General features: G+C 45.7%; 1 protein-coding gene across 1 annotated transcript in view; it reads right to left on the minus strand.

The window, feature by feature from the left end:
- The window catches only part of DNAH2 (dynein axonemal heavy chain 2), a 197,087-nt gene that overhangs the window by 157,908 nt on the left and 13,593 nt on the right, over positions 1-25,586 (minus strand). The window contains exons 8-10 of the mRNA XM_018572866.1: positions 22,618-22,728; positions 21,157-21,395; positions 18,534-18,725 (exon numbers count right to left, since the gene is read on the minus strand). Of these exons, the coding sequence (XP_018428368.1) occupies positions 18,534-18,725; positions 21,157-21,395; positions 22,618-22,728 (542 nt within the window). The remainder of the gene's footprint in view (positions 1-18,533; positions 18,726-21,156; positions 21,396-22,617; positions 22,729-25,586) is intronic.

Consider the following 25,586-nt stretch of genomic DNA (forward strand, 5'->3'; position numbering starts at 1 on the left):
GGTAGGGGACATGGGACACCGGAGGGGTGCATATGATACCTCTTCTAATGCGGGGCACGGAGGGGGGGGGGGGGGGGGGGGGGTGCACCAGGTGAAAAATGAGAGTGGGTGATACAACCATCCCAGGGGTTGACAGCGAAATGTCCGACAGCCATTTTGGTATCACCCCCTTTAAAAAGTTAGGCATTATGTCATGGGCCAAGAGCCCGACAGAGAGGGGGGGACCCGGCAGCATACCTCATCCCGCCGGATCAATTCCCGCCCCCGTCTTTGCCGCCGTCCATCACCAAGATGGCCCCCAGCATTGAAGTACATCACTGCATATGCGTGATGACATCATGGATGTCACAATGCATGCGCAGTGGCCGCACCGGGTGACACCCTCCGGTTACCGGATCGTAGAAGCGATCTGGTGACACCTGAGCCACCTGAATCACTTCTACTGTTAAGCCGGTTGCCGGCTGGACAAAACGGAACTGCCCCGCCGCAGGTCTTCACCCTTCAGACTTAATGAAGGGATTATCCCTTCATAGGTGGTGAAGGGGTTAAATAGTCCTGTAAGATATTTGTTTTAGCCATCTGTATCCCATTGGGGAGATTACGCTCATTTCCTGTGCTGTAGACACAACAGGAAGTAAGAGGAAATCCCTCTCTAAGGGCTTGTTCACACCAAAAGTGTGTGCGTTCCAGAGCGGTCGCTGAGGAACTTCATTGAATTCAATGGCACCGCTTCTACACCCCCCAACGCCCGCAGTGCGTTTGAACGCGTGGCAAAACTTTGCCAGCGTTCCGTTCCACTGCAAACGCAAAAAACAGGGCAAGCCTTATTTTTTTGCGTTTGCAGTGGAACGGAACGCTGGCAAAGTTTTGCCAGGCATCCGATCGCACTGCAGGCGTGGAAGCGGTGCCATTGAATTCAATGCACCGACATGCCCCCTCCCGCCCCAAAACGCATTGGGAAGGTTCTCAGCGATCGCGGTGCGTTCCAGCAGCTACCGCTCTGGCACGCACACGCTTTCGGTGTGAACAAGGCCTAAGACGATTGTCACTGGAACAGAAGATTTCCTGTTCTGATGACAGCTCTAAATGTGAGCGTGTTTTCTCAGTAAGGCCCCGTTCACACTTAGCAATTTATCGTGCGGTAATTCCCGCGATTTCGCGGCAATTTACCGCGCGATATCGCTCTCCAATGCTTCTCAATGGGGCAAAGGGTCCTGCTGTCGCTACAGCAGCACCCTTTTTGGAGCGGATTTAGCCGCGATTCAAGCTTGCTCAATGCAAGCATTTGCGCGATATCGTGTGATTCGCGCAAAATGCAAATCGCGCGACAAAAGTGTGAATGGGGCCTGTCAGTGGAAAAGGCAGATCATGGCTGATGGGAGGGGCCAGCAGGGGACTGTACATAGCGTCCTGAAAACACTCCAGTCCCTCCCACCAGTCATGATCTGCTTGCATTGCCCAGAGAGGCACAGAGGCTCAGTGATGACATCACTGGGGATAAAACAAGGGCTGTAATTGGCAGGTTGATGAAGGGGGAGGGAGGAGGAACCGGGCAAGGCAACATATAAGAAGATTTAACTTTATCTTGAAATCCCAGGTGCTCTTTTGTGGGGCTCCAGCAACCTTTACTCTGGTCGGGGTCACTTCTAGGTTGCAGTGATTTGTACGTATTTACGGACGGCACAATGGCACTCGTGAATGCCGCAGCTGCTGCCATCGGCGGGCAGATGTGTAACCGGGGAGAAAAAAAAACCGGAGCTGAAAGATGGCCGACCAGCTGACGGCTGAGAGCAGATCTCCCAATGTTGGCGAATCTCCGTCTACAATAATGAACGCTAATGACATCTATGGCGCGCTCTGCTCCCGTCTGCTTCATCGCTCGCCATGGTCATCCTTAGGCTTCATCACAACTATACATTTGCTGTACAGTTATCCCTCGTAAATTTACACAGAGGTTTACAGAGAGGTTCTGGAAACGAAGGGGTTATTCCGACCTCCACCTCCCTTCGCCTCTGACGCACCATGGGAGCAGCTTGCCTGTGCGTCCGATACATTCTCTATCGCCATAGCAACATGCCACGCGAGTGCGGCCACTAACAGCTCCCCGCTGCAGAGCTGAATAGGGGCTATAATAGGGACTGAGGCGGGAGGCTCCGAAATTATTAACTGCCAGCCGAGGGAACAGACCGAACCCAGTGATCAACAACCTGTCACTCACCCCGCTCTCCTGTGTTCAATACCAGGTTATAGCTTCCTTCTCTCCACATTACACTGCACAAGCAGGGACAGGCTCAGAGCCCCCTTCTGTCTGCGTCACCTTGCAGGAGGAGGACAGACTCATAGCTCCCTTCTGTCTGTATCACCCTGCAGGAGGAGGACAGACTCATAGCTCCCTTCTATGTATCACCCTGCAGGAGGAGGACAGACTCATAGCTCCCTTCTATGTATCACCCTGCAGGAGGAGGACAGACTCATAGCTCCCTTCTATGTATCACCCTGCAGGAGGAGGACAGACTCATAGCTCCCTTCTATGTATCACCCTGCAGGAGGAGGACAGACTCATAGCTCCCTTCTATGTATCACCCTGCAGGAGGAGGACAGACTCATAGCTCCCTTCTATGTATCACCCTGCAGGAGGAGGACAGACTCATAGCTCCCTTCTATGTATCACCCTGCAGGAGGAGGACAGACTCATAGCTCCCTTCTATGTATCACCCTGCAGGAGGAGGACAGACTCATAGCTCCCTTCTATGTATCACCCTGCAGGAGGAGGACAGACTCATAGCTCCCTTCTATGTATCACCCTGCAGGAGGAGGACAGACTCATAGCTCCCTTCTATGTATCACCCTGCAGGAGGAGGACAGACTCATAGCTCCCTTCTATGTATCACCCTGCAGGAGGAGGACAGACTCATAGCTCCCTTCTATGTATCACCCTGCAGGAGGAGGACAGACTCATAGCTCCCTTCTATGTATCACCCTGCAGGAGGAGGACAGACTCATAGCTCCCTTCTATGTATCACCCTGCAGGAGGAGGACAGACTCATAGCTCCCTTCTATGTATCACCCTGCAGGAGGAGGACAGACTCATAGCTCCCTTCTATGTATCACCCTGCAGGAGGAGGACAGACTCATAGCTCCCTTCTATGTATCACCCTGCAGGAGGAGGACAGACTCATAGCTCCCTTCTATGTATCACCCTGCAGGAGGAGGACAGACTCATAGCTCCCTTCTATGTATCACCCTGCAGGAGGAGGACAGACTCATAGCTCCCTTCTATGTATCACCCTGCAGGAGGAGGACAGACTCATAGCTCCCTTCTATGTATCACCCTGCAGGAGGAGGACAGACTCATAGCTCCCTTCTATGTATCACCCTGCAGGAGGAGGACAGACTCATAGCTCCCTTCTATGTATCACCCTGCAGGAGGAGGACAGACTCATAGCTCCCTTCTATGTATCACCCTGCAGGAGGAGGACAGACTCATAGCTCCCTTCTATGTATCACCCTGCAGGAGGAGGACAGACTCATAGCTCCCTTCTATGTATCACCCTGCAGGAGGAGGACAGACTCATAGCTCCCTTCTATGTATCACCCTGCAGGAGGAGGACAGACTCATAGCTCCCCTCTGTCTGTATCACCCTGCAGAAGGAGGACAGACTCATAGCTCCCTTCTGTCTTTTATCACCCTGCAGGATGAGGACAGACTCATAGCACCCTTCTGTCTGTATCACCGTGCAGGAGGAGGACAGACTCATAGCTCCCTTCTGTCTGTATCACCCTGCAGGAGGAGGACAGACTCATAGCTCCCTTCTTTGTGTCACCCTGCAGGAGGAGGACAGACTCATAGCTCCCTTCTTTGTGTCACCCTGCAGGAGGAGGACAGACTCATAGCTCCCTTCTTTGTATCACCCTGCAGGAGGATGACAGCCTCATAGCTCCCTGCTGTCTGTATCACCCTGCAGGAGGAGGACAGACTCATAGCTCCCTTCTGTCTGTATGACCCTGCAGGAGGAGGACAGGCTCATAGTTCCCTTTTGTCTGTGTCACCCTGCAGGAGGAGGACAGACTCATTGCTCCCTTTTGTCTGTGTCACCCTGCAGGAGGAGGACAGACTCATTGCTCCCTTTTGTCTGTGTCACCCTGCAGGAGGAGGACAGACTCATAGCTCCCTTCTGTCTGTATCACCCTGCAGGAGGAGGACAGACTCATAGCTCCCTTCTGTCTGTACCACCCTGCAGGAGGAGGACAGACTCATAGCTCCCTTCTGTCTGTATCACCATGCAGGAGGAGGACAGACTCATAGCTCCCTTCTGTCGGTATCACCCTGCAGGAGGAGGACAGACTCGTAGCCCCCTTTTATCTGTATCACCCTGCAGGAGGAGGACAGACTCATAGCCCTCTTCTGTCTGTATCACCCTGCAGGAGGAGGACAGACGCATAGCTCCCTTCTGTCGGTATCACCCTGCAGGAGGAGGACAGACGCATAGCTCCCTTCTGTCGGTATCACCCTGCAGGAGGAGGACAGACGCATAGCTCCCTTCTGTCGGTATCACCCTGCAGGAGGAGGACAGACGCATAGCTCCCTTCTGTCGGTATCACCCTGCAGGAGGAGGACAGACTCATAGGTCCCTTCTGTCTGCGTCACCCTGCAGGAGGAGGACAGACTCATATCGTTCTTCTATATGAGAGGACATCACAGCTCTAAAATACTGTATATTTAAGAACGAGTATATATACGGGATTAGTTCATACCTCCAGTAGATCTTTGCAGCGTTGTATAAAGGCATCTACTTGTGCAAAAATACTTGTTTGATCCAAAATCCATCCGACGTTGGAAAACCTTTGAAATAAAAATAAAATAAGGGTGAGAAGGACTCCGGGACTACACTGCGTTGTCCTCCTAGGCTCACAGAGAAACGTGTCGGTTAGTGGACTGCACTCTGAAATGTAACACCATTACAATGATTTAATTCTCCGGTTGGAATTGGATGATGTGGATACACTCTGGATCTTACCCCAATGCTGTACAATATTGTAGGTTATAAAATATCAGAATCCGCACATTACATTTTATAGAAATGATTAATTTTGACAGAATTGAAAAGAATTGATTCCAATCTACTTTGAGTAAGTTCCGGGAACTCCAGATCTATAACCTTCCATGTACTGCCCCTCATGTTTACCAACTACCTTTCTAGGACACTGCGTGTGGACTGGAGGTCTAGGGTCATGCTGTTGTTTGGATGGCCATTGCCCCACCTGGACAAAGTGCAATGGTCACGTTGGGGTGGCAACTTAGCTTTCTGAATTCTTTCTAAGGACTTACTAATGTACGAGGCATTCTCCCCAATGATCACAAATGCAACTGGGCCCTACACTACCCAACAATGTAACGGGCTTTCTTCCTCCCGCTGACTCCAATATAAGGGACATTCTTCCTCCCACTGACACCAATGTAACGGGCGTTCTTCCTCCCACTGACTCCAATGTAAAGGGACATTCTTCCTCCCACTGACACCAATGTAACGGGCTTTCTTCCTCCCACTGGCAGCAATATAAAGGGACATCCTTCCTCCCACTGACTCCAATATAAGGGGATACTTCCCTACTGACCACCAATGTAAGGGGACACTTTCCCATTGATCACTAACTTAATGGGCCACTACACTGACCACTAAACCCACACCACATTATCTTCTGCTGACAGCCACCCAGTCTAACCCATTGATATAATAATGTTTTGCCTTTAATACCCTAAGGGAGCATTCCACTGACCAGCAGCATAATGGGCACTTTGTGGGACGATATCACAAATGTAAGAGAACTCATCTCCAGTGACCAGCAACGGGAGAGGACACTGCGGTCATTCCTTTCTGCAATTTTTGGGGGGAGATTGTATTATTCAATTCACAATTTCTGAAAATGATTTGAAATTTCCGTGAAAAGCTTTACTGGCTAAAAAGTAGAAACCAAAAACAAACACTGCACTCACCAAGTGAAACACCTCAATAAGCAGCTACCCCTAAAATAATATATAACAGTGATAAATGAGGAATACAAATACATCGGAAGGCTGCTGTTGGATGTATTTATATACATCATTTATTACCTTATTGGTTAACTTACATTGTTACAGATGCAAGCTTTCCAGATGCCCCAGATCCCTTCTCCGGGCTTTATAATAATCTGAGAATGGTTCTGAAACCCGTGAACAAAGCTTAACAAAGATGCCGGGACTCTGCTTACAATTGTAAAGCCAACTGTCGGCTTTACAATAGAAGCGATTCTGGTGACTTAGCTGTTGCCAGATCGCTTCACCGGCCTGGTAATAGGCCCCCCTCGTGTTCCGGGGCTCCGCTGTCCCTCCTACGGGCCCAGGATCGGCATCTTGGGTGTTGGTAGGAAGCTGGGGAGGAGAGCAGCGAACCTCCGTTCACCGATCTCCTCCTTGTACTATAGGACCGGGAGTGACGGCATTGCATCACTTCCGGTCCCTTAGCTGTCATTGCTCCGCTCCTGAAGCCCAGCAATAAGCTATTGAAGTGCGATCTGCACTTCAATAGCTTATTTCAAGTGGAAAGGCAACACTAGGGGTCTTCGGGCCATAGATACCCTTTAACTTACTCCTATCAGCAGCCCCGTATCTTTTATTAATATACTTACCTTTTTCTGAAGTCTACAGGCCAGTCATGCGACACTCTTCTCCCATTGGTGGATCTTCTATAGATAGATCTTCTATATGACGTGATGATGTCAGCGCCGCTGTGACGCCCCTTCAGGTACCCTGCGTTCGCATGATCCCCGAATTCTTCCAGGTTGAGTGATACTGTGCGTAATTTAACCAGGAACACTGAGTTGGCCTTTAAACAAGGTTGCTAACAGTACTGAGCCTGTAGTTTAGAACCCAGGCCCCCCTTCTCTCTCCCTGTGCCTCACGCATCGGTCCTGTTCTTACATTTTTTAATGTTTTTTAGGCATTGTCAGCCTTGGTACAAAATGTCAGAACATGGCAACATGATGACACCCAAGGACTTTTATTGCCTCGTCATGCCTCCAATGAATAATCTAGCGACCCCTCTTAAAGCGCTTATGCTAGGGCCACCATTGCTGTACCCTTTCATTGAAAATTCATATAATGGCAAAACAACTGTTACAATTTGAGCACTTAACTCCACATGACTGGTGTAACCTTGGTCCCTTTGTCCTAAAATAAAAAATATTAAACAGAATCTGTAGTTCAAGCCCAGCAGCGCTTGGCTTGTATCACTATTTGTTTTTAAAAATCATTCATCTACTGCAGGGGTAGGCAACCTTGGCACTGCAGCTGTGGTAAAACTCCCAATACCATCATGTCTCTGCCTCTGGGAGTCATGCCTGTGGCGGTCAGAGACTTGCAATGCCCTCATGGGAGTTGTAGCTCCACAACAGAAAGTGCCGAGGTGTCCTACCCCTTTTCTCAAATGTATTGATTTCTTTATAGTGTGGATGATTTAAAGGGTAAGTTCACTTTCTTATAAAATGTGAGAAAATGAACTTTCCGACACCAACACGCCATCTCTCCTGGCCCCCGGGTGAACATACCTGGGAGATAACCCCGCCAGTCCGTACACGACACTTCAGGGCCCCATAGTTGTAATGAGCATAATGCTTCCAAGCGGCAAACGCTCATTGGTCAGGACAGTCGCATGACCACACTGACCAATTAGAACCACTTCTGAGCTGGGGACCAGGTTCCGGAAGTAAGAGATGCTTCTCATTGGTCAGCATGACAGCCCTGACCAATAAGCTTTCGCCACTTGCAAGCATTATGCTCATTACATACTGCGGGGGTGTGACATGAGGCATATAGTGTATGTAGGGGGGGCAGCAGGGGGCATCACACAGGTATGTGCAGCAGGAGCCGGGCGACGTGGCGGGTGCCGACGGTTAGCTCATTTTCTCATATTTTGTGGCAAAGTGAACTTACCCTTTAAGGAAGGAGGACTCCAATCTGAGAATGCTTCAAAAAAAAGGGTGAGCTTGTGTTGTCATCTTCATTTATGTTATTCGACTCGTCAGCCAACACACAAAACTGAAAGTCCAAATGAACTTTCAGATTAAATCAGCAAAATAGATTCTAGGTGCATCAAAACGAAAGGGGTTCAAAGTCTTACAGTTCGTTGTGCTTAAAGGCAGCCACAGCCTGAGTAGGAAAGCATGTTCCCTGCCAGCATGCTGTGGAGAAAGAACAATCGCTCTGTGTCTAAGCAGCGGCCTTTATGCAGAGGTCCAACAAGCCAACGTGAGCTTTTTTAACTGCAAAACTATAGGTCTGACCAAGCAGGAGACATGTCAGACCTTAGCAGAGAGACCACTGCTTTCATACAGACAGCAAGGGTCCTCTACAGCATGCTGGCAGTGAGCAGGCTTCTCTACTCAGTCTGTGGCTGCTATGTGAAGAATACGAACTGCAAGACTGGGCACATCTTTTGTTCTATGTACCTGGAATCACAGCCGTAGCTAAATATCACAGGGCCCCACAACAAAAATGTGATGGGGGCCCCTTGATGACCTCTCTCTGAGCTGTGAGTAACGGTGCGAAGATCCCAAAGACTCCTCTTGTGCATCTGAAGTCGTCTCTACACTATAGACTATACAGGGGATTAGAGTTGTCATCAACTCCAACCGTAAATGATACAGTACTGTATTATTTTCACATGTTCTGTTCAATTTGCTTCAACAACCTAATGGGGCCCCCTTCCACCTCCAGGCCCCACAGCTGCCACATGCTCTGCACAAACTGTTGACGCTATATAAATCCTATATAATAATAATAATAATATTAATAAGATTAATGGCTATAATTACTCCACTGCCTGGAATGTATTTATCTGATTTGAACTGGGAGTAAAATACTAGTTTCGGGTTGAAACAAAATGTGTATGTTTCCCCTTGTACTCACATCTGATGCACCTGCGCGGCTCTCATATACTGCTTCTTCCAAGCCGTGCAGCAAAGGATACAGTCGTTTAACGACCGGCGACTGGAGGCGACGTACCCATCGAAGATGTGATCGAGGGAGATCTCTCGGCTGCAGAGACGGATCAGTTCATTGCTGATCTGAAAAGACAAAGTATATGTTTCTTATGTCTTGTAGGCACATCTCAGCTGTTTCCATGGAAGGTACAGAATGTACAGAGAGAATATCACCTAAGGGCAACCATTTTAAGGATGGAAAACATGGCCCCTTCCTTCTCCTAAAGATGCCCTTGCATGGAAGAAATGACAATGTGGAAGACCTGACATGACACAGTGTTCCAGGAGAAGAAAAGAGTGCAGGTGAAGGCACAGAGTAAGCAAGCATTGTGTGATCGTAAGTATCTAGTTCAATAGGATAAATAGTCAAATACATATTATTATTAATCCCCATCGAATGTACTTTGTAACATCACATTATGCATTCAAAGAAAACAGTGACTGCATTTTATTTATTCATTACCAGCCTGATTTTTTCACAAAATAAAAATATCCCTTTATTACACATAAAACAATATACAAAAACATACCTATGTTCTCCCAAAGCCATAGAGACCTTTCTAAACCTAACAAGAACGTTCCCTCCTTCTGCCATAATAGTTAAATCACATGTGCCAAAAAACTCAAGGGGCTTACAACCCAAGAGTTAAGATGGTCATCAATACAGCGACTTACAATTCCAGTTAGACTGAAAACATCCCAAAATTATCGGTCTTCCTGGCTGGTTTATAAGATCTTTATGTACCTTAGGTAATGAGTAAAACGGTTTCAACTAGGGATGCACCCATACCGGTATTTCGGTATCATGTACAAGTACCGATATATTTTTTTACCGATACCGGAAGTCCCATTCAGGAAGCCAGGCGGCGTGTAAAGACTCGCCACCCGGCTTCCCGATTAGCAGTGAAGCCGTCCCCATGCTTCTCGTCAGTAGGTGACAAGAAAGCATGGAAATCAGGAAGCCGGGCACTGTGTAATGACGCGGTGCCCAGCTTTCTGATTGGCCGGGAAGTCGGCTCCATGCTCCCTCGTCATGAGGTGAAGAGGGAGCATGAAGCTGGCTTCCCGGCCAATAAGAAAGCCAGGCTCTGCTTCATTACACGGCGCCCAGCTTCCTGATTGGCCACCTTCCTGACCAATCAGGAAGCCGGGCAGTGCGTCATTACACGCTGCCCCGCTTCCCGATTGGCCGGGAAGCCGGTTCCATGCTCTCTCGTCAAGTGACGAGGGAGTATGGAGCCGGCTTCCCGTCCAATCAAAAAGCCGGGCAGCGTGTAATGATGTGCTACCCAGCTTCCTGATACCGGAAGTATCGGGCTAGGCATTGGAGCATTTGGCGAGTACGAGTACCCGATACCGATATACTAGTATCGGTATCGGTGCATCCCTAGTTTCAACCTTTAATACCGTCTAATTTGACCATTACTTACTCTATTTTCATACGATTCATCAATTAGGTGGAAAAATATAACTTTCTCCTGCTCTAAACTGGGTTCCTTTATTTTTTTTTATAACATTGTGAATTATCCAATAATTTGTATTCATATTTGTTGTGGTCCATAATAACAACAACAACACATGATCCCTCATTGGACATTTGTATTTCTATTGTATCATCATCCTGTAGATCCTTCAAAGCTTGTCGTCTTTCCTCAATGGATGAATTATCTTCACCTGTTTGATAATTTCTCATTTTACTTTATTTTTAGATACTATTTTTATGAATAAATCCAGACTTGGATTCTATGACAAATGAGGAAACCTTTTAGATTTCTTTTTCCTTTCCTCTCTCATCATATGTCTTTCATGTTCCATTACCAATTCCTCATCATCTTCTAAAGCAACGCTTGCCGACCTTTATTCAGTCACTGCACCCTTTAAAAGCATGCAAAATCTCGAGGCGCCCAGGTCTAAAATGCAAATGTGAAAAAACGATGTGCGGTCCCTACACAATCCATACCAGGCCCGTATGTGAGGTAGGGGGTCTTGCTATGGGTTTTAAAGGGGGGGCCCATGCAGAGAAAATGGTATTCCACCTTTACATCAGAGTCCTCACTTTACATTAGGGGCTCCCTTCAAATCACAGTCCTCCTTTTCAAATCATAACCCCTCATTTCACATTAGGAGCCCCCTTCACATCAGAGTCACTCCCTCTAACACTAGGAGTCCCCTTCACTTTAGAGTTCCCCTTCTTTCAAATCAGAGTCCCTTTCTTCATATCACAAACCCCCTTCATTCAAAGCCCCTCCTTCAAACCGGGCACCCCCCTTTCATATCAAACACCCCTCTTTCACATTGTAGTCCTACCATCACACCAGGAGCTGCAGATGAGGCAGCATGGCAGAGAGCAGGAGGTGGAGCAGGTCTGGATGGAGGAGAATTTCTGTCCCTTTCTGAATGGATCCCACCCTCCCTGAATTATTATTTGTTTCCATGGTGATGGCGACTAGCTTGCCTGCACCATAGAATGGCATTATGCTGTGTGAAAATTTCAAGGCACCCCTGAGGAAGCTAGAAGGCACCCTAGTTGAGAAAGGTTGCTCTACAGCATCCTCACAATACTCTTCCTACCATAATGTGGTTACTGTATTCATATGTCTATATTTCGTACAAGACAAAGAACACCAATCTCATATAGATAGGAATTCCTTCTCATTTTTCAGATGCTAAGTGTTTACAGCATAATGACAATGAGTTGAAAGCTTTGTCCAGTGCCGTTTGTGACTTGACATTTAAGTCCAGAGCTACTGTTGCTTGACTGCTTGATCCAGCATTTACTACACAGCCATTGTGGATTGACTGCTTGTTCCAGCGTTTACTATACAGCCATTGTGGATTGACTGCTTGATCCAGCGTTTACTATACAGCCATTGTGGATTGACTGCTTGATCCAGCATTTACTATACAGCCATTGTGGAAAGACTGCTTGATCCAGCATTCACTATACAGCCATTGTGGATTGACTGCTTGATCCAGCATTTACTATATAGCCATTGTGGATTGACTGCTTGATCCAGCATTCACTATACAGCCATGGTGGATTGACTGCTTGATCCAGCATTTACTATACAGACATTGTGGATTGACTGCTTGATCCAGCATTCACTATACAGCCATTGTGGATTGACTGCATGATCCAGCGTTTACTATACAGCCATTGCGGATTGACTGCTTAATATAGCATTTACTATACAGCCATTGTGGATTGACTGCTTGAGCCAGCATTTACTATACAGCCATTGTGACTTGACTGCTTGATTCAGCATTTGCTACATATATAGCCATTAATTAAGGCTTGCCTGCTTGATCCAGTGTTTAATATAAAGCCATTGATGTCTGACTGCTTGGTCCAGCATTTACTATACAGCCATTGGGGCCTGACTGCTTAATCCAGTGTTTACTATGCAGCCATTGTGGTTTGACTTCTTGATCCAGAGTTTACTATAAAACCATTAAGGCTTGACTGCTTGTTCCAGCATTTACTGTAAAGCCAATATGGCTTGACTGCTTGATCCAGTATTTGCTATACAGTCATTGCAGCTTGACTGCTTGATCCCTTGTTTACTTTACAGCCATTGAGGATTGTCTGCTTAATCCAGTGTTTACTATACAGCCATTGAGTATTGACTTACATTTTATGCTGAAATAATACATTTACATTGCAGCACTTCTAAGTAATGCTGTTAAGGTAGCTAACCATTTATACCATGTGAAGTGCCCAATATAATAGAATATTGCACCTGTAGATATGAAGGAAAGAGGAGAGATCTGTATGGTTTCTGAAAATGTAGGTTTGTTTATGTATATTTTATTTTATGACATGAAAAGATGTTTTTATATTTTAAGAAAATCTGTCTGGCAGCGAATAAACAACATGCAATCACCGCTTTGTTTGATTGCATGCTGTGATGTAGCAATTGCTAAGGTGTATCAGAGTACATTCTGTGGTGATTAATTTGCAACAATACACCTTCGCACTCGCATCAAACATTATCTCAGTTTTCCTGGAAGCCGTGATGGATGCAGCGTTTTATATATTATTCTTAAAAAGGACATGTACATAGAGTATAGAATCCTTTGCAATATGTATATATTAATTCCTAATTTCTTTTTTCTTATGTGTGAAATATTTTCCTTTTAAAAAGGTAAACAGCACTTTTTTAAGCAAAATGCATGTACTGCATATAATACCGTGAATCGCGGTTAAAAAACGCGCGACAGACGTGCATATGCATTACGCCAAGGTGTGAACGAGACCTTATTGTAATAGTATTGAAAATGTGTAAAGGTCATTCAGAGCAACCGGTTCTAGCTGACTCAGTAAATTACTTTTAAAAGGGCTGGAGCTGATTTTTAGTACACAAAATATAAATGGCTTTGTAAGAAATATTGCACAATACTATATATAGATATATATATATATATATTACATTGCTACAAAAGGCATTTTATGGAAAATAACTTTCATTTCAATCTGCAGCCAACTGACATTCTTGAAGGCCCTCTAAAGCAAAAAAAATGTGTGTTCTGCAAGCCATGTGGGGTTAATACTAGTATCGGTATTGGTGCCAACGCCGAGTATTTGGGCAAGTACTCGTGCTCGCCCAAATGCTCCAATGCCTAGCCCAATACTTCCTGTGCCAGGAAGCCGGGCAGAGATTGTTGTCATTACACGCTGCCCGGCTTCCTGATTGGCCAGGAAGCCGGTTCCATGCTCCCTCGTCACTTGAGTCTCCCTCGTCACTTGAGTCTTTACACGCCGCCCGGCTTCCCAGCTAATCAGGAAACCAGGTGGCTAGCCATTACACGCTGCTTGGCTTCCTGAATGGGACTTCCGGTACTCGGTTTTCGGTATCGGCGAGTACCGAAAAAATAATATCGGTACTCGATAATGAAATACCGGTATCGGAGCATCCATACTTGTAATAGTAGTATTTGGTATATGAAGTTCTTTTTATTGAACAAGCCTTTCTTAATATTTTCCTCCACATCTACATGCGGGCCGAGCTGTCCAGTAATTACAGGGGTTGGGGGTGAGGGTGTTTACAATGCTCAGCTTCTATTCTAAAAATAAAAAAATGCTGTAACTGCTTAAAAGTGTAAGGTGGAGTTGGGCTTCAATTTCTTGCCATTTACTCAATTTCCAGGATGCCATTCCAAATTCTAGGGTGACAACTCTGCAGTGATTTTAGTACAATTACATTCATTTAAAATGCCACCCCAAAGTATAACTACAGTAACGGGCCATGCACCCATGCTGCACTGAAAAACAAGGGACATGTCGGTCTTTTCACACGTGAAGGTACACTGTCAGCCCAGATTTACAAATGAATAGACCCGTAGTGTAAATGGGTTTTTTTCTTTCGGAAAAAGCTTTAAGCAATGGAAATAAAAGCTGAGGGATGTATGTACCCCCCAGCATCTTTATATGGTATGTCCCAACCCTTGTAGTGGTCACTTTTGCTGAAAAAATATTATTGTTATTATTACTATACAGGATTTATATAGCGTCAACAGTTTGCGCAGCGCTTTACAATATAAGGAAGACATTACAATCACAATACAATTCAAGACAAGAAGGTAAGGAGGGCCCGGCCTGTAGGAGCTTACAATCTAAAAGGGAGGGGCAAGGGAGACAAGAGGTGATAGCTGTGTGGGGATGAATTGTTTGAGAAAGTGTTGGTTTAGTGGTTAGGTTGAGGTGGGATAGGCTTCCCTGAAGTGATGAGTCTTTAGGGATCGCCTAAAGACAGACAGAGTTGGGGATAGCTGGACAGGTTGGGCTAGGGAGTTGTAAACAATTGGAGAGACTCTAGAAAAGTCCTGGAGGTGAACATGCGAGGAGTTGACGAGGGAGCTACCAAGCAGAAGTTCTTGGGAGGAGCGGAGAGGGCAGTTAGGGTGATACTTTACTGTACATAAAGGACTACAAAATAAAGGAATTCATATATTGAATATTATCAATAGGGATGCACAGATACTTTTCGAGTACCAGTGCAGATACTTGGCATTTTCATGAGAACTACCAGGGTTGCAGCGGTTGCAGCTGGGACCTGGCTCTGTCACTCCACCACTGTCCTAAAATCATTAGTCTGTATTATTTTAGAAAAACTGTCACATGACAATAAACAAGAATGTATCAGTACTCGTACTTGTAAGTACTCGGCAAGTACCAGTACTCGTACTCGCAAAACTGGTATCGCTGCATCCCTTTATTTATCTTTATAAAAACAAAATCGTACATTAAAACAGAGATGAACAAATCCCAGGAGCTCCGTGTGCTCCTTACAAATGACAGCTGCCTCCTAATTTTTGAATTTTTCTCTAGTGTAGTCTTGGAGCTCAAAAGTATCGGTACATGTACTCGTACTTGTACCGAGTACTGTACTTGGTATCTGTGCAACCCTAATTATCAATACATGTATCAACCCCATACACTTACCAGAATACAAGATCTTCTGTCATAGTAAGCCTTTGAAAAGCTGACAGCCCGACGTTCAATCATATTAATAAGTGCACCCGAGATTAAATTCATTGGCTTGGGAAGCAACTTTTGGACAGATGAAAATAAATACTGACTCATTAACAGAGGAGAGTCACTCAGGCTTCTAAACAGGCCCTAGGCAACTGATTAGACTTCATGGCTGCAATCTGTATCTTGACAATACAAAAAAAAAGGCAACGGAATATAAGATCTATGGCTGCAAAAACCAGCGAGACAAACACCAAAATCGAAGCGATTAGTCATTCATTTGAAGCCTCTCTGGCCCTAGGCGGGTGGCAACTGTATATTGGCATTTAATAATGTCTGTGCTGTTGAATGAAGTGACACAAAAAAAGAACGAGGGGCCATGGAAACCGCTCATCAAAAAACAGAATTTTATTAGCTGAGAAGGGACACTCATCCCTCTGATCTCCCCCCTTCCCTCTTCTCCAGGCCCTAGGCACATGACTAGTACTCTTTGCTGTAATCTGTATCTTGACATTTCACAATTTATATGCATTTCGGTAAAATTGTAATTGAGACAATCACAGGGCTGTGGGCACAGATCGTCAAACACCAGACTTATGTCCATGCAGGAAAATACATTTCTTCCTCTGAAGTCCTTTAAGCCATTGGCACTCGACTCATGCCAACTTTTTCTCTGTCTCGTATGTTGAGTCTGTTGACTGCAAAGCATTAGATAACTCAAAGGGTAAGCTCAACAAAGATGAAAATCGAGCTGACGAAGAAGGATTTTTGTCTGTCCTGTCTCCAAGGGGGAGTGCTGCTTGTTCCCCTCTACTGGGTCTCGAAGAGGTAATCTGGCCTTCGGTGCTGGTCTTGAGTGAGGACACAGAGAATCAACCTGATGCTCAAGACCAAAATAGGAAGGGTTGCTTGACACGTACCCTGTTTCCCCGAAAATAAGACCTACCCCGAAAGTAAGACCTAGCACTATTTTTCAAGATTCCTGTAATATAAGACCTACCTCGAAAATAAGACCTAGTTTGGTGGTAGCATGTTAGGGGGAACTTGCAGGAGAGATGGTATCAGCCTGCAGGGACACACTGTATTAAGGGGATGACAGGGGACTCCCTCCCGACGGCGCAGTGACAGGGAGCACTACAGTACCATACTTCACCAACTGCTGTCCCCCTGAAGGCACTGCTTAATGTAACTGTACTGTACTGTAATGTGTACCGGTAAATGGTACTGTACTTTACCGCGCTGTCCACTGTCTGATGTCCCCACTGCTGCACCGCTGGTACCACTGTCCCTGGTGGCAAAGGAAGCCGGCGCTGTATAAAGCAAGGCTGCGGCGGCAGAGGGAGCAGAGTCGCAATAGCGATATTCTTCTATAGCGCCAGTTACTGTGACAGGCGGAGTGAACAACAGGAGTTGTTCCACACGCAATAGAAGACGAAACCTGGAACAAAGAGAAGCTGATCAACCAGAACCCATCAAAACAGGTGGAGCAACCATGAATTCCCATTTAGGGAAGAAAAAACCCAACAACCTGATGTGGTCAACAAGGAATGGGGTCAAGCTTCTAGAAAGAAGGAGCCCAGGGCTAACAGGTCCGGGCAAGAAAGACCAGCTGGTCCAAGTGGAAAACTTAACTTTTTCGAATCCACGCACAGCCAAACACTGCTCCATTAACGAGTTCTCGGCCACCGAAAACCATTAGGAAACCGACACTTCCAGAAGCATTGATCTCCAAGGTCCCACACAGCTCTCACCGGCTCCTGATGTCACATCCATGCAGGAGTGAGTGGTGACTCAGAGGAAGGACCCTGTGAGAGCTGCTGGGCACCCTGAAGATTGCTACTATCAGAAATGTTAATTTCCCAGTAGAATTCAGAGGACAAAAATTTGTGATAAGAGTGGTGATTTTTCGTTATATTGTTAGTAAAATTGCCCTTTGTACTATTGCCCAGGAGCCCTCCTGCTACTCAGAGGGTCTGGAAAACCTACCCCCACTATGCAACAAATCCTCTGTGATCGCTTTGGCACTAGATTGTTGAATGATGGGGTGGAGCTTAGGCCGGACTGTGCTACTAATGAGACCAATTGAGGTGACCACCTCAAGTGACAGATATGGAGGCATGTTGACTGGCAGCCTTGAGCCTGGAGCGTCTATACTGGGCTGGCATGGGCTTAGATCAGGGGGGGCAAGTCTAAAAGTCTAAGCACTGAGCGAGGCAGAACTTGAGGTATGCTTTATCACTTCCAAGAGGGGCACAGATGCCACATAGAGGTTTATCAAAAGTATAGTATGTGGCCAAAAGCATATTGGACATCACATTCCAAAACCATGGGCGTTAATATGGATTTGCCTCCCCATTCCAGCTTTAACAGCTCCATCCTTCTGGGATTCGATAGATTCCCCTTATGTCCCATCCTCTAGATACAACTCGAAGTGTTGTATCCTCCAGCTGCTGGGTAGCCATCAGTACACACCCAGCAGTTGGAGGATCCAGTTTGGGGAGCCAGTGTGGTTGTGTACATTGTTGTCACATTAGTTATGGATGTATAAGAACTAACTTAGCCTGATCATTGGAGATTGATTTAGATGCACATTGTATTCATGTAATATGAGTATAATCTTGTGACTATTAACTATAACTGTATTAACTATATGAAATGTTAATACACAAGGAACAGGCGCTTTATTTCTTCTTTTTCTTTGCACGGTTAAATGAACCATAACAGTTTGAAACATAGAGCCCTGCAGTTGTTTAAATGGCTCCTGACCAGAGGGCCCAGTTATGTGACATGGTTATGCACACTCAGAAGACGGCATGTGTTATCAACATAAAGTGAGGCAGAGAGAGCCTAGAGTTATCCTCAGATGGAGTAAATAAAGCTAAATAAGGCAGAAAACATAAATCTTTCACAAGTAAGCCTGCGCCATAATGATAATGAAAGACTGAATATTTATACTCTCACATAAGCCTCGTTGTGGTTGATCATACACAACAATGGAAACGCGGATTGATGTGGAAGAAGGTGCATCAGATTTTCTCCTTACCTTGCGAAATAGTGAGGTTAGGCGATCCCGGGTATTGTAGTAGGGCGAGTTGACCCAGATGACACGGACGAGGTTGAGGAGATGAGGGAATTTGTCAGGAATGTCTTTGAGCTTTAGGGATATCAGCTCTTCAAATGGCCCTTTCAGTATGGATAAAAAGCTGAGGTTAGACTGAGCCTGGACAGACCCATCCTACAGGAGAGAAAACACATTGGGCTCATTTAGTGAGGCAAAGAGGAAAAATTATAACTGAATATGAACTTGACCTGACCTAGCCCTGATCTACGGTAACAGCAGTGAGGCGCCTGCAAGTTAGTCGTCAAATTGATCCCGGGCAAGCCCCCCTGGATCCCAAACCCCGGCTGTACATTGGACCTTAACTACTGGCTAAGTGTAGGTTAGACTCCCCTTCCCTTAGCTAAGCTGTACCCCATCTTAAATTTTAGGACTCCAGTAGGCAGTAGTTAACGTGAACTTCCCCTTGCCCAACACTGCTCTAGCTTAACATGAACTTGATCTGACCTAACACTGATCTAAGGTAACAACAGTGAGGCACTTGCAAGTAGCTGTGTTAGTCATCAAATTGATCCTGGTCAAGCCCCCCTGCATCCCAAACTCTGGCTGTACATTGTACCTCAACTACTGGCTAAGTGTAGGTTAGACTCCCCCTTCCCTTAGCTAAGCCATATCCCCATCTTAAATTTTCGGACTCCATAAGCAGTAGTTAATGTGAACTTCACTTTGCCTAACACTGCTCTAGTTAACATGAACTTGACCTGACCTAACACTATATCTGTAAAAAATAAGTCAAGGCAACTGGACTTGCTGTATTTTTTTTGAAGATGTTTCACTGGTCATCCGACCAGCTTTCTCAATTCAGAATGACTTGTACCAAAAATTATCTGGGAATAAATATGGTGAATGTTGCTTCAATCCACATAATCAGTCACAACCATGTGATGATTGCACTTGCATAATTGGAGCTAGGAGGTGTTATTAACCAGGTGTTAAAACAGCTATTCAGCTAACAACTATTCAAGCTTGGCTTCTCCATTTTTACATAAATGGCCTCTTTCACACCTCTTTTAAACCAGTCCTCCTCCCTGTCTAGGATGTGTACTTGACTGTCTTCAATGCACTGATCTAAGGTAACAGCAGTGTGGCACACGAGGCACCTGCAAGTAGCTGTGTTAGTCGTCAAATTGATCCTGGTCAAGCCCCCATGGATCCCAAGCCATGGCTGTAGGCTACAAAACACAAAAATTCCCCATCCCCAACCTGCCAGCCAGCCTGCAACCAAACAAGTAGCCCTGTCAACAGTATGCGTAATGGCTGTAGGCTAGACTCCTCTTCCCTTAGCTAAACCATATCCCCATCTTAAATTTTAGGACTCCAATAGGCAGCAGTTAACGTGAACTACACCTTGCCCAACCCTGCTCTAGGTAACATGAACTTGACCTAACCTAGAACAGATCTAAGGTAACAACAGTGTGGCTCCTGCAAGTACTTGTGTTAGTCATCAAATTGATACCGGTCAAGCCCCTTGGATCCTAAGCCCTTGCTACACATTGAGCCTCAGCTACTGGCTAAGTGTAGGTTAGGCTCCCCTTACCTTTGGTAAGCCCCACCCCAACCCAAAATGCAATACTTCAGTAGGCAAACATTAGTAAATAAGCCTTCAAAGATATGAAAACTAAAAGGTGTACCTCCAATCATTTGTTTTCCTTTGGGATAGAGACAGGAAGGGTTAGAACCTCTGTCATTTATTTCTGTTCTCTGTGGCCCTATTGGGGAAAGTTTGCCCAATTTCCTAAGGCAGTGACAATGTTGTCACCAAGAGAGGAAGTAAGGGGTAATCTCCAATAGCGACACAGACAGCTTTTGTTTAGTGGAGTTGGGAAGTTTAGAATCACCGTCAGCTTTTACGCTTACTTCCTATTCAGATCACAGCATTGTGAAGGGGGATATCCCCGACAGAACCTTGGACTGCAATAAAAGCTCGGTCATGGTCATGGTTTCCTTTAACGCTGTGTAAGCACTCTTGCTGGATTGAGTGATTAAAGAATAAAAGAAGGAATACATAGCTTTCCTCAAGAAAAATGCTAATCAAGGTGTCTCCAATGATGGTCACATGACCACTTCTGAAGGGGAGGTTCTACCAATCAAAACACTGATACTCCCCTTTATCAAAGGTCACAAAATCTAATACCTTAGCCCCGTGCTATGTGATCAGCACTGGAGGGAGCCAAAAGAAGTATTTTATCCAGAAAATCCCCTTGTATTCTCTCCCTGTCAGAACAGAACCGTCAGTCCAGTGCAAGCCATTGGGCACCCATGGAAACTGACCTGAGAAATCTCCCCATGATAAAAGATTCCCTAAGTCTTCCTGATGGAGCTTTTCCTGATTCTCCAAAGCCTTGTGGCCTTACGGTACCCAAAACTTTGTAATATATACATATAAGTTATGCAAAAGTAAATGTTCTAATGATAGAGTGTGATGTTTGCAAGTACTGACGCTCATGGGAACGAATGCTCTCAAAAAATGAATGTGGGAGGAGACCTGGGGACCAAAAGACGGAATGTTACCCCAGATCTTAGTCCAGAGTCAGCAACGTCTTCTCACCTGAATCTGCTTGGACAGCTTCTGGAAAGGTCCCACGTAGGATGACTTTGCCATCTGCAGGATGTGCTCGATGTGTTTGACTCCGGGCTTATCCAGCTGCTTGCCGATTCCAGAGAGGTCGGTGCATCTTTCTCTCCAAAATTCAATCTCCTCTAGAGGGCCTGAGCTCTCGCCCATCTCCACCGCTTCCTGGGCGCTAAGAACCTCCTTGATCTGGCGGGTCCAGTGCACCATGGCAGCTATGAGAGGAGAAACTAAGCAAATTAAAGAGCAACTGCAGGGAAAACAAACAACCATTACAAGTGAAACAGCTGAACATAGATGGAATAGATGGTGAAGGCTGGAGGCCTGCGGATCAGGACCAGATCCAAGAGCAAAATCTTGGGAGGTTGCAGATGTAATAGGAAGCAGAATAAACATATGCCGTAAGCCTTATCTATCAGCAGGGGCCCCAGGTCTTACGTCTTTTGCAAAGTGAAATAAGAATGTCACCAGCACTCCAAGATAAGTGAAATAAGTCCATTTAATGACTTCGCATGTCATAAGTGCACTTATGACATGCAAAGTCTTTAAATGGACTTATTTCACTTATCTTGGAGTGCTGGTGACATTCTTATTTCACTTTGTAGTTCTTTCACGGTGCCATCCGTGGTCACTTCAAGCACCCACCTGGCTATAGCGGGTTTAAAGTTCCAGTAAGGAGTGCAGCAAGATAATCTTCATATTACGTCTTTTGCATTCACTGCTCTGCATGGTCCACAAGGTGCTACATTAGGCCCAAAGCAGGAATGGGCATTTGTAAGAACCTAAAATCACCACTCTCAATTTGAATCCATGCAAGGCAAAGCACCAGATTCACGTAGCTGCCACCTTCCATAATCGCTTTCCTCTGCATAGGCAAAGCACACTTTCACTTGAAGCTGATGTAATAGTGCAGCCTTACCTCTCAGGGATGGTTGTTTTTGCTGTTTTTATCTTGTATTCTCTCCCTGTCGGAACAGAACTCTCAGCCCAGTGCAAGCCATTAAGCCCACACTGAGACTGACCTATCTGATGACTGAAAAATCACACCATGATTAAAGATTTCCAGTGCACCATGGGTTATTTAAAGATACAGCACAACGTAAGCTGCCTGTCTATAGGCTCACTGTGTCTGACTGAAAACTTCAATAGAGGGGAAGAACAATGGGGAAGGGTAGAGGTAGGAGAGCCTGATGCGAGTAAATTTAATTATGAATGAATAATCTTTGTAAATATCCTTTTTTTTCCCCAACAGGACCTGGAAAACATGAAAAGCAGCCTAAAGCTCCAAAAAAAAAAGAGAAAATATTATTATTATAATATAATAATTAAATTATAATATTATAATAATTAAAATATGAATATGAAATATTACATATGTACTGGAAAATATAATTTAAAAGTCATTTTTGAATCTTTACACATCACACATGAACTCACTCTCCAGCCTCTGCACCAGCTCTTTGTCCTTGATGGCGGCTCCAGCTTCCACATTCATGGCCTCAATGGGGATGTAGAGGACAGTGTGTCCCTGTAACTTGTACTTGGTGTCTGGAGCGAAGAGATTATTATTATTACATAGTATTTATATAGCGCCAACAGTTTGCGCAGCGCTTTACAATATAAGGAAGACATTACAATCACAATACAATTCAAGACGCGATGGTAAGGAGGGCCCTGCCCCTGAGGGCTTACCATCTAAGAGGGAGGGACAAGTGATACATGAGGAGGGAGCTGTGTGGGGATGAATTGTTTGAGAATGTCATGGTTGAGCGGTTAGGTTGAGGTCGGATAGGTTTTCTGCAGCGGCTGGGCAGGATTGTTTATAGAAGCGGTATAAACACCAACACCAAGCATATTAATTGTTACCATTTGCAATTGACGGCTTCGTTCATCTGTAAAGCCTATTTGGAGCTTTTTACTTTGCAGCCCATTGTGCTTCGTCTGAATTGCAAAGCCAGATCCAGAGTATTGGACAACATGCTAATTGCATGAGCAGTCATTTATTATCAGACATTTTAAGGATATTTCTACCTTGATGATTTAGTATTCTGCTGAGAAGGTGATGCCTATCTCTTGGTGTTTATATTGACGGCATTGTCTATCTTACCCATATAAACACAGTGGGAGTCCTGAGAGTTTCCACAAGTTCGTTTTACACACTGCGAGATACAATAACAAACTTTGTTATACTTTTTTTGATACTCCATTTGTATCTTTTATTGTTCCTTTTGTTTATTGATCCATGTGTTTAGAATTTGGTGTCTTGCTGTAGTGAATGCAGCGAGTGCTATGATTGCAGGTGTGTTATTGTCTTTGTTTTTATAGGATTATTTCATTGTGTTACCTTAGAACAACATTTCTCAACAGGGGTGCCATCTGGCTTCATCAGGGGTGCTGTCAAAGCTGGCACAGCACTATGCATTCTCATGGCGCCTATCTAGGGCGGATGGCATCAAGGGCCGCCCCCCAGTTTTCGGTCGGAAGTCTTCTCTTGTCCAGACCTACACCACCTCCTCCCCTTTTGATATGAAGATGGGGTTTCAGATGTGGAGGGGGACCTCTGAAGTGAAGGGGTGTTTCTGATATGAAGGGGGGGGGTGCTTTTTATATGAAGATGGGGCTTCAGATGTAAAGGGGGACCTCCGATGTGAAGGGGTGTTCCGGATGTGAGGACCGGGGGGTTTGATATGAAAATGGGGCTTCAGATGTAAAGGGGGACCTCTAATGTGAAATGGGGGTTCCTAATGTGGAGATGTGACCTCAGATGTGAAGGAGGGGCTTCAGATGTGAAGATGGGGCTTCAGATGTGACCTCAGATGTGAAGGAGGGGCTTCAGATGTGAAGCGAAGGCTCCAATGTCAAATGGGGGCTTCAGATGTGAAGCAAGGGCTCCGAAGTCAAATGGGGGCTCCTAATGTGAAGGAGGGGCTTCAGATGTGAAGGGAGGGCTTTGGTGTGAAATGGGGGCTCCTAATGTGAAGGAGGGGCTTCAGATTTGGAGATGGGGCTACAGATGTGAAGGGAGGGCTTTGGTGTGAAATAGGGGCTCCTAATGTGAAGGAGGGGCTTCAGATGTGGAGGGGAACAGCCAACGTACTGGCATGGGGATGAAAAAATATATATTTTAGGATTTGATATGTAAGGAAAGAATTGTCCGTATTTTAGATGGTTCTAGGAAAATTCTTGTCCCCTCTATCTGGAAGCCAGTACTCGGTGTGTTGTAGACCCACGTCACCCCACAGTGGTTCCATCTAATGTCACTGCAGCTCTGAAGGGACATACCAAGTGGCCAGATCCATGGCAGCCGGACTTCCCCTGGCCCCGCCCCTTTTATCCATTGGGTTTCAGTTCTTTTTATCATGGAGGCTCAGCATCACATGTGGGTGGTCTGCATGCAAATGCAGCCTAGGAACACCCACTCCTCCAGACATTCTGATATTTGCATAACTCCTCCCAAGAGCCGGCCCACTGCTTGCATCAGGGCTGAGGGCTCTTGAAAGGAGTACAGAGGTGGGGTGCTGTGATGTTTTGAGGACACTATGTACAGCCCCCTGCTGGCCCTGCCCCCAGCCATGATCTACCTGCACTGTATAGAGAAGCACACAGACCCCGTCATGACATCCCCGGGTCCAAAAATAAGGTCGGTCATGAAAACAGAAAGGTTTTGAATACAAATGTCGTTTGCCTGTTCATAAAAGGGAAGAGGGGGAGGAGCCAGAGAAGGCAAAATATAAACTGATTAAGCTTCAGCTTTCAAGAGGAAAGATTTGGCTGGAGAGCAGATTAAGGGAAATATTACAAATCAAACAGAATAATCTGAAATAGGGACAATCCTCTCCTCGTACTTCATAACATGTAATCCTGGAACAGCTGAGGTCACCAGAGGTTTGAGGTTTTAGCCGACGTGTAGCCGCAGACCACAAAGGGGATGAGATAAGGTGAAGAAAAAAGAAACCAATCCAATAGGATAGAAGAACAAGGCCGGCAACAACGTATATCCAATTAGAGCTAAACCTCAGGAAGATACAAAAGACACAAATGACGCCGCTCTGCATTCATACTTCATTCAATTATTTATTTTAATGGAATGAAACTAGTGTAATGTCCTGACTTTTTACCTGGTATCAGTAGTACTTAAAGGAGAACTATGGGGTCAGGGCTTTTCCCCATAGTTCTCCTTAGGGTAACGGGAGGACACAAACTAGCGTCCTCCCGTCACCCTAAGCTCAGTATATAGGGAGCTACAGCTCGCGGTATACTGAGACGCCGCAGCTGAAGCGGATCCCGACAATTGTGCCGAGATCCGCCCAGCTGTGTGACTGACAGCTGGCTCTGCCTATCTAGAGGCAGAGCCAGCTGTACCCCCCACCCCCCCCCGTCCGTTCCGCCAGTCAGCGCTGGCGGAT

This window comes from Nanorana parkeri, unplaced genomic scaffold (genome assembly GCF_000935625.1).
Source record: "Nanorana parkeri isolate BGI_ZX_2015 unplaced genomic scaffold, ASM93562v1 scaffold2150, whole genome shotgun sequence".
Lineage (NCBI taxonomy): Eukaryota > Metazoa > Chordata > Amphibia > Anura > Dicroglossidae > Nanorana > Nanorana parkeri.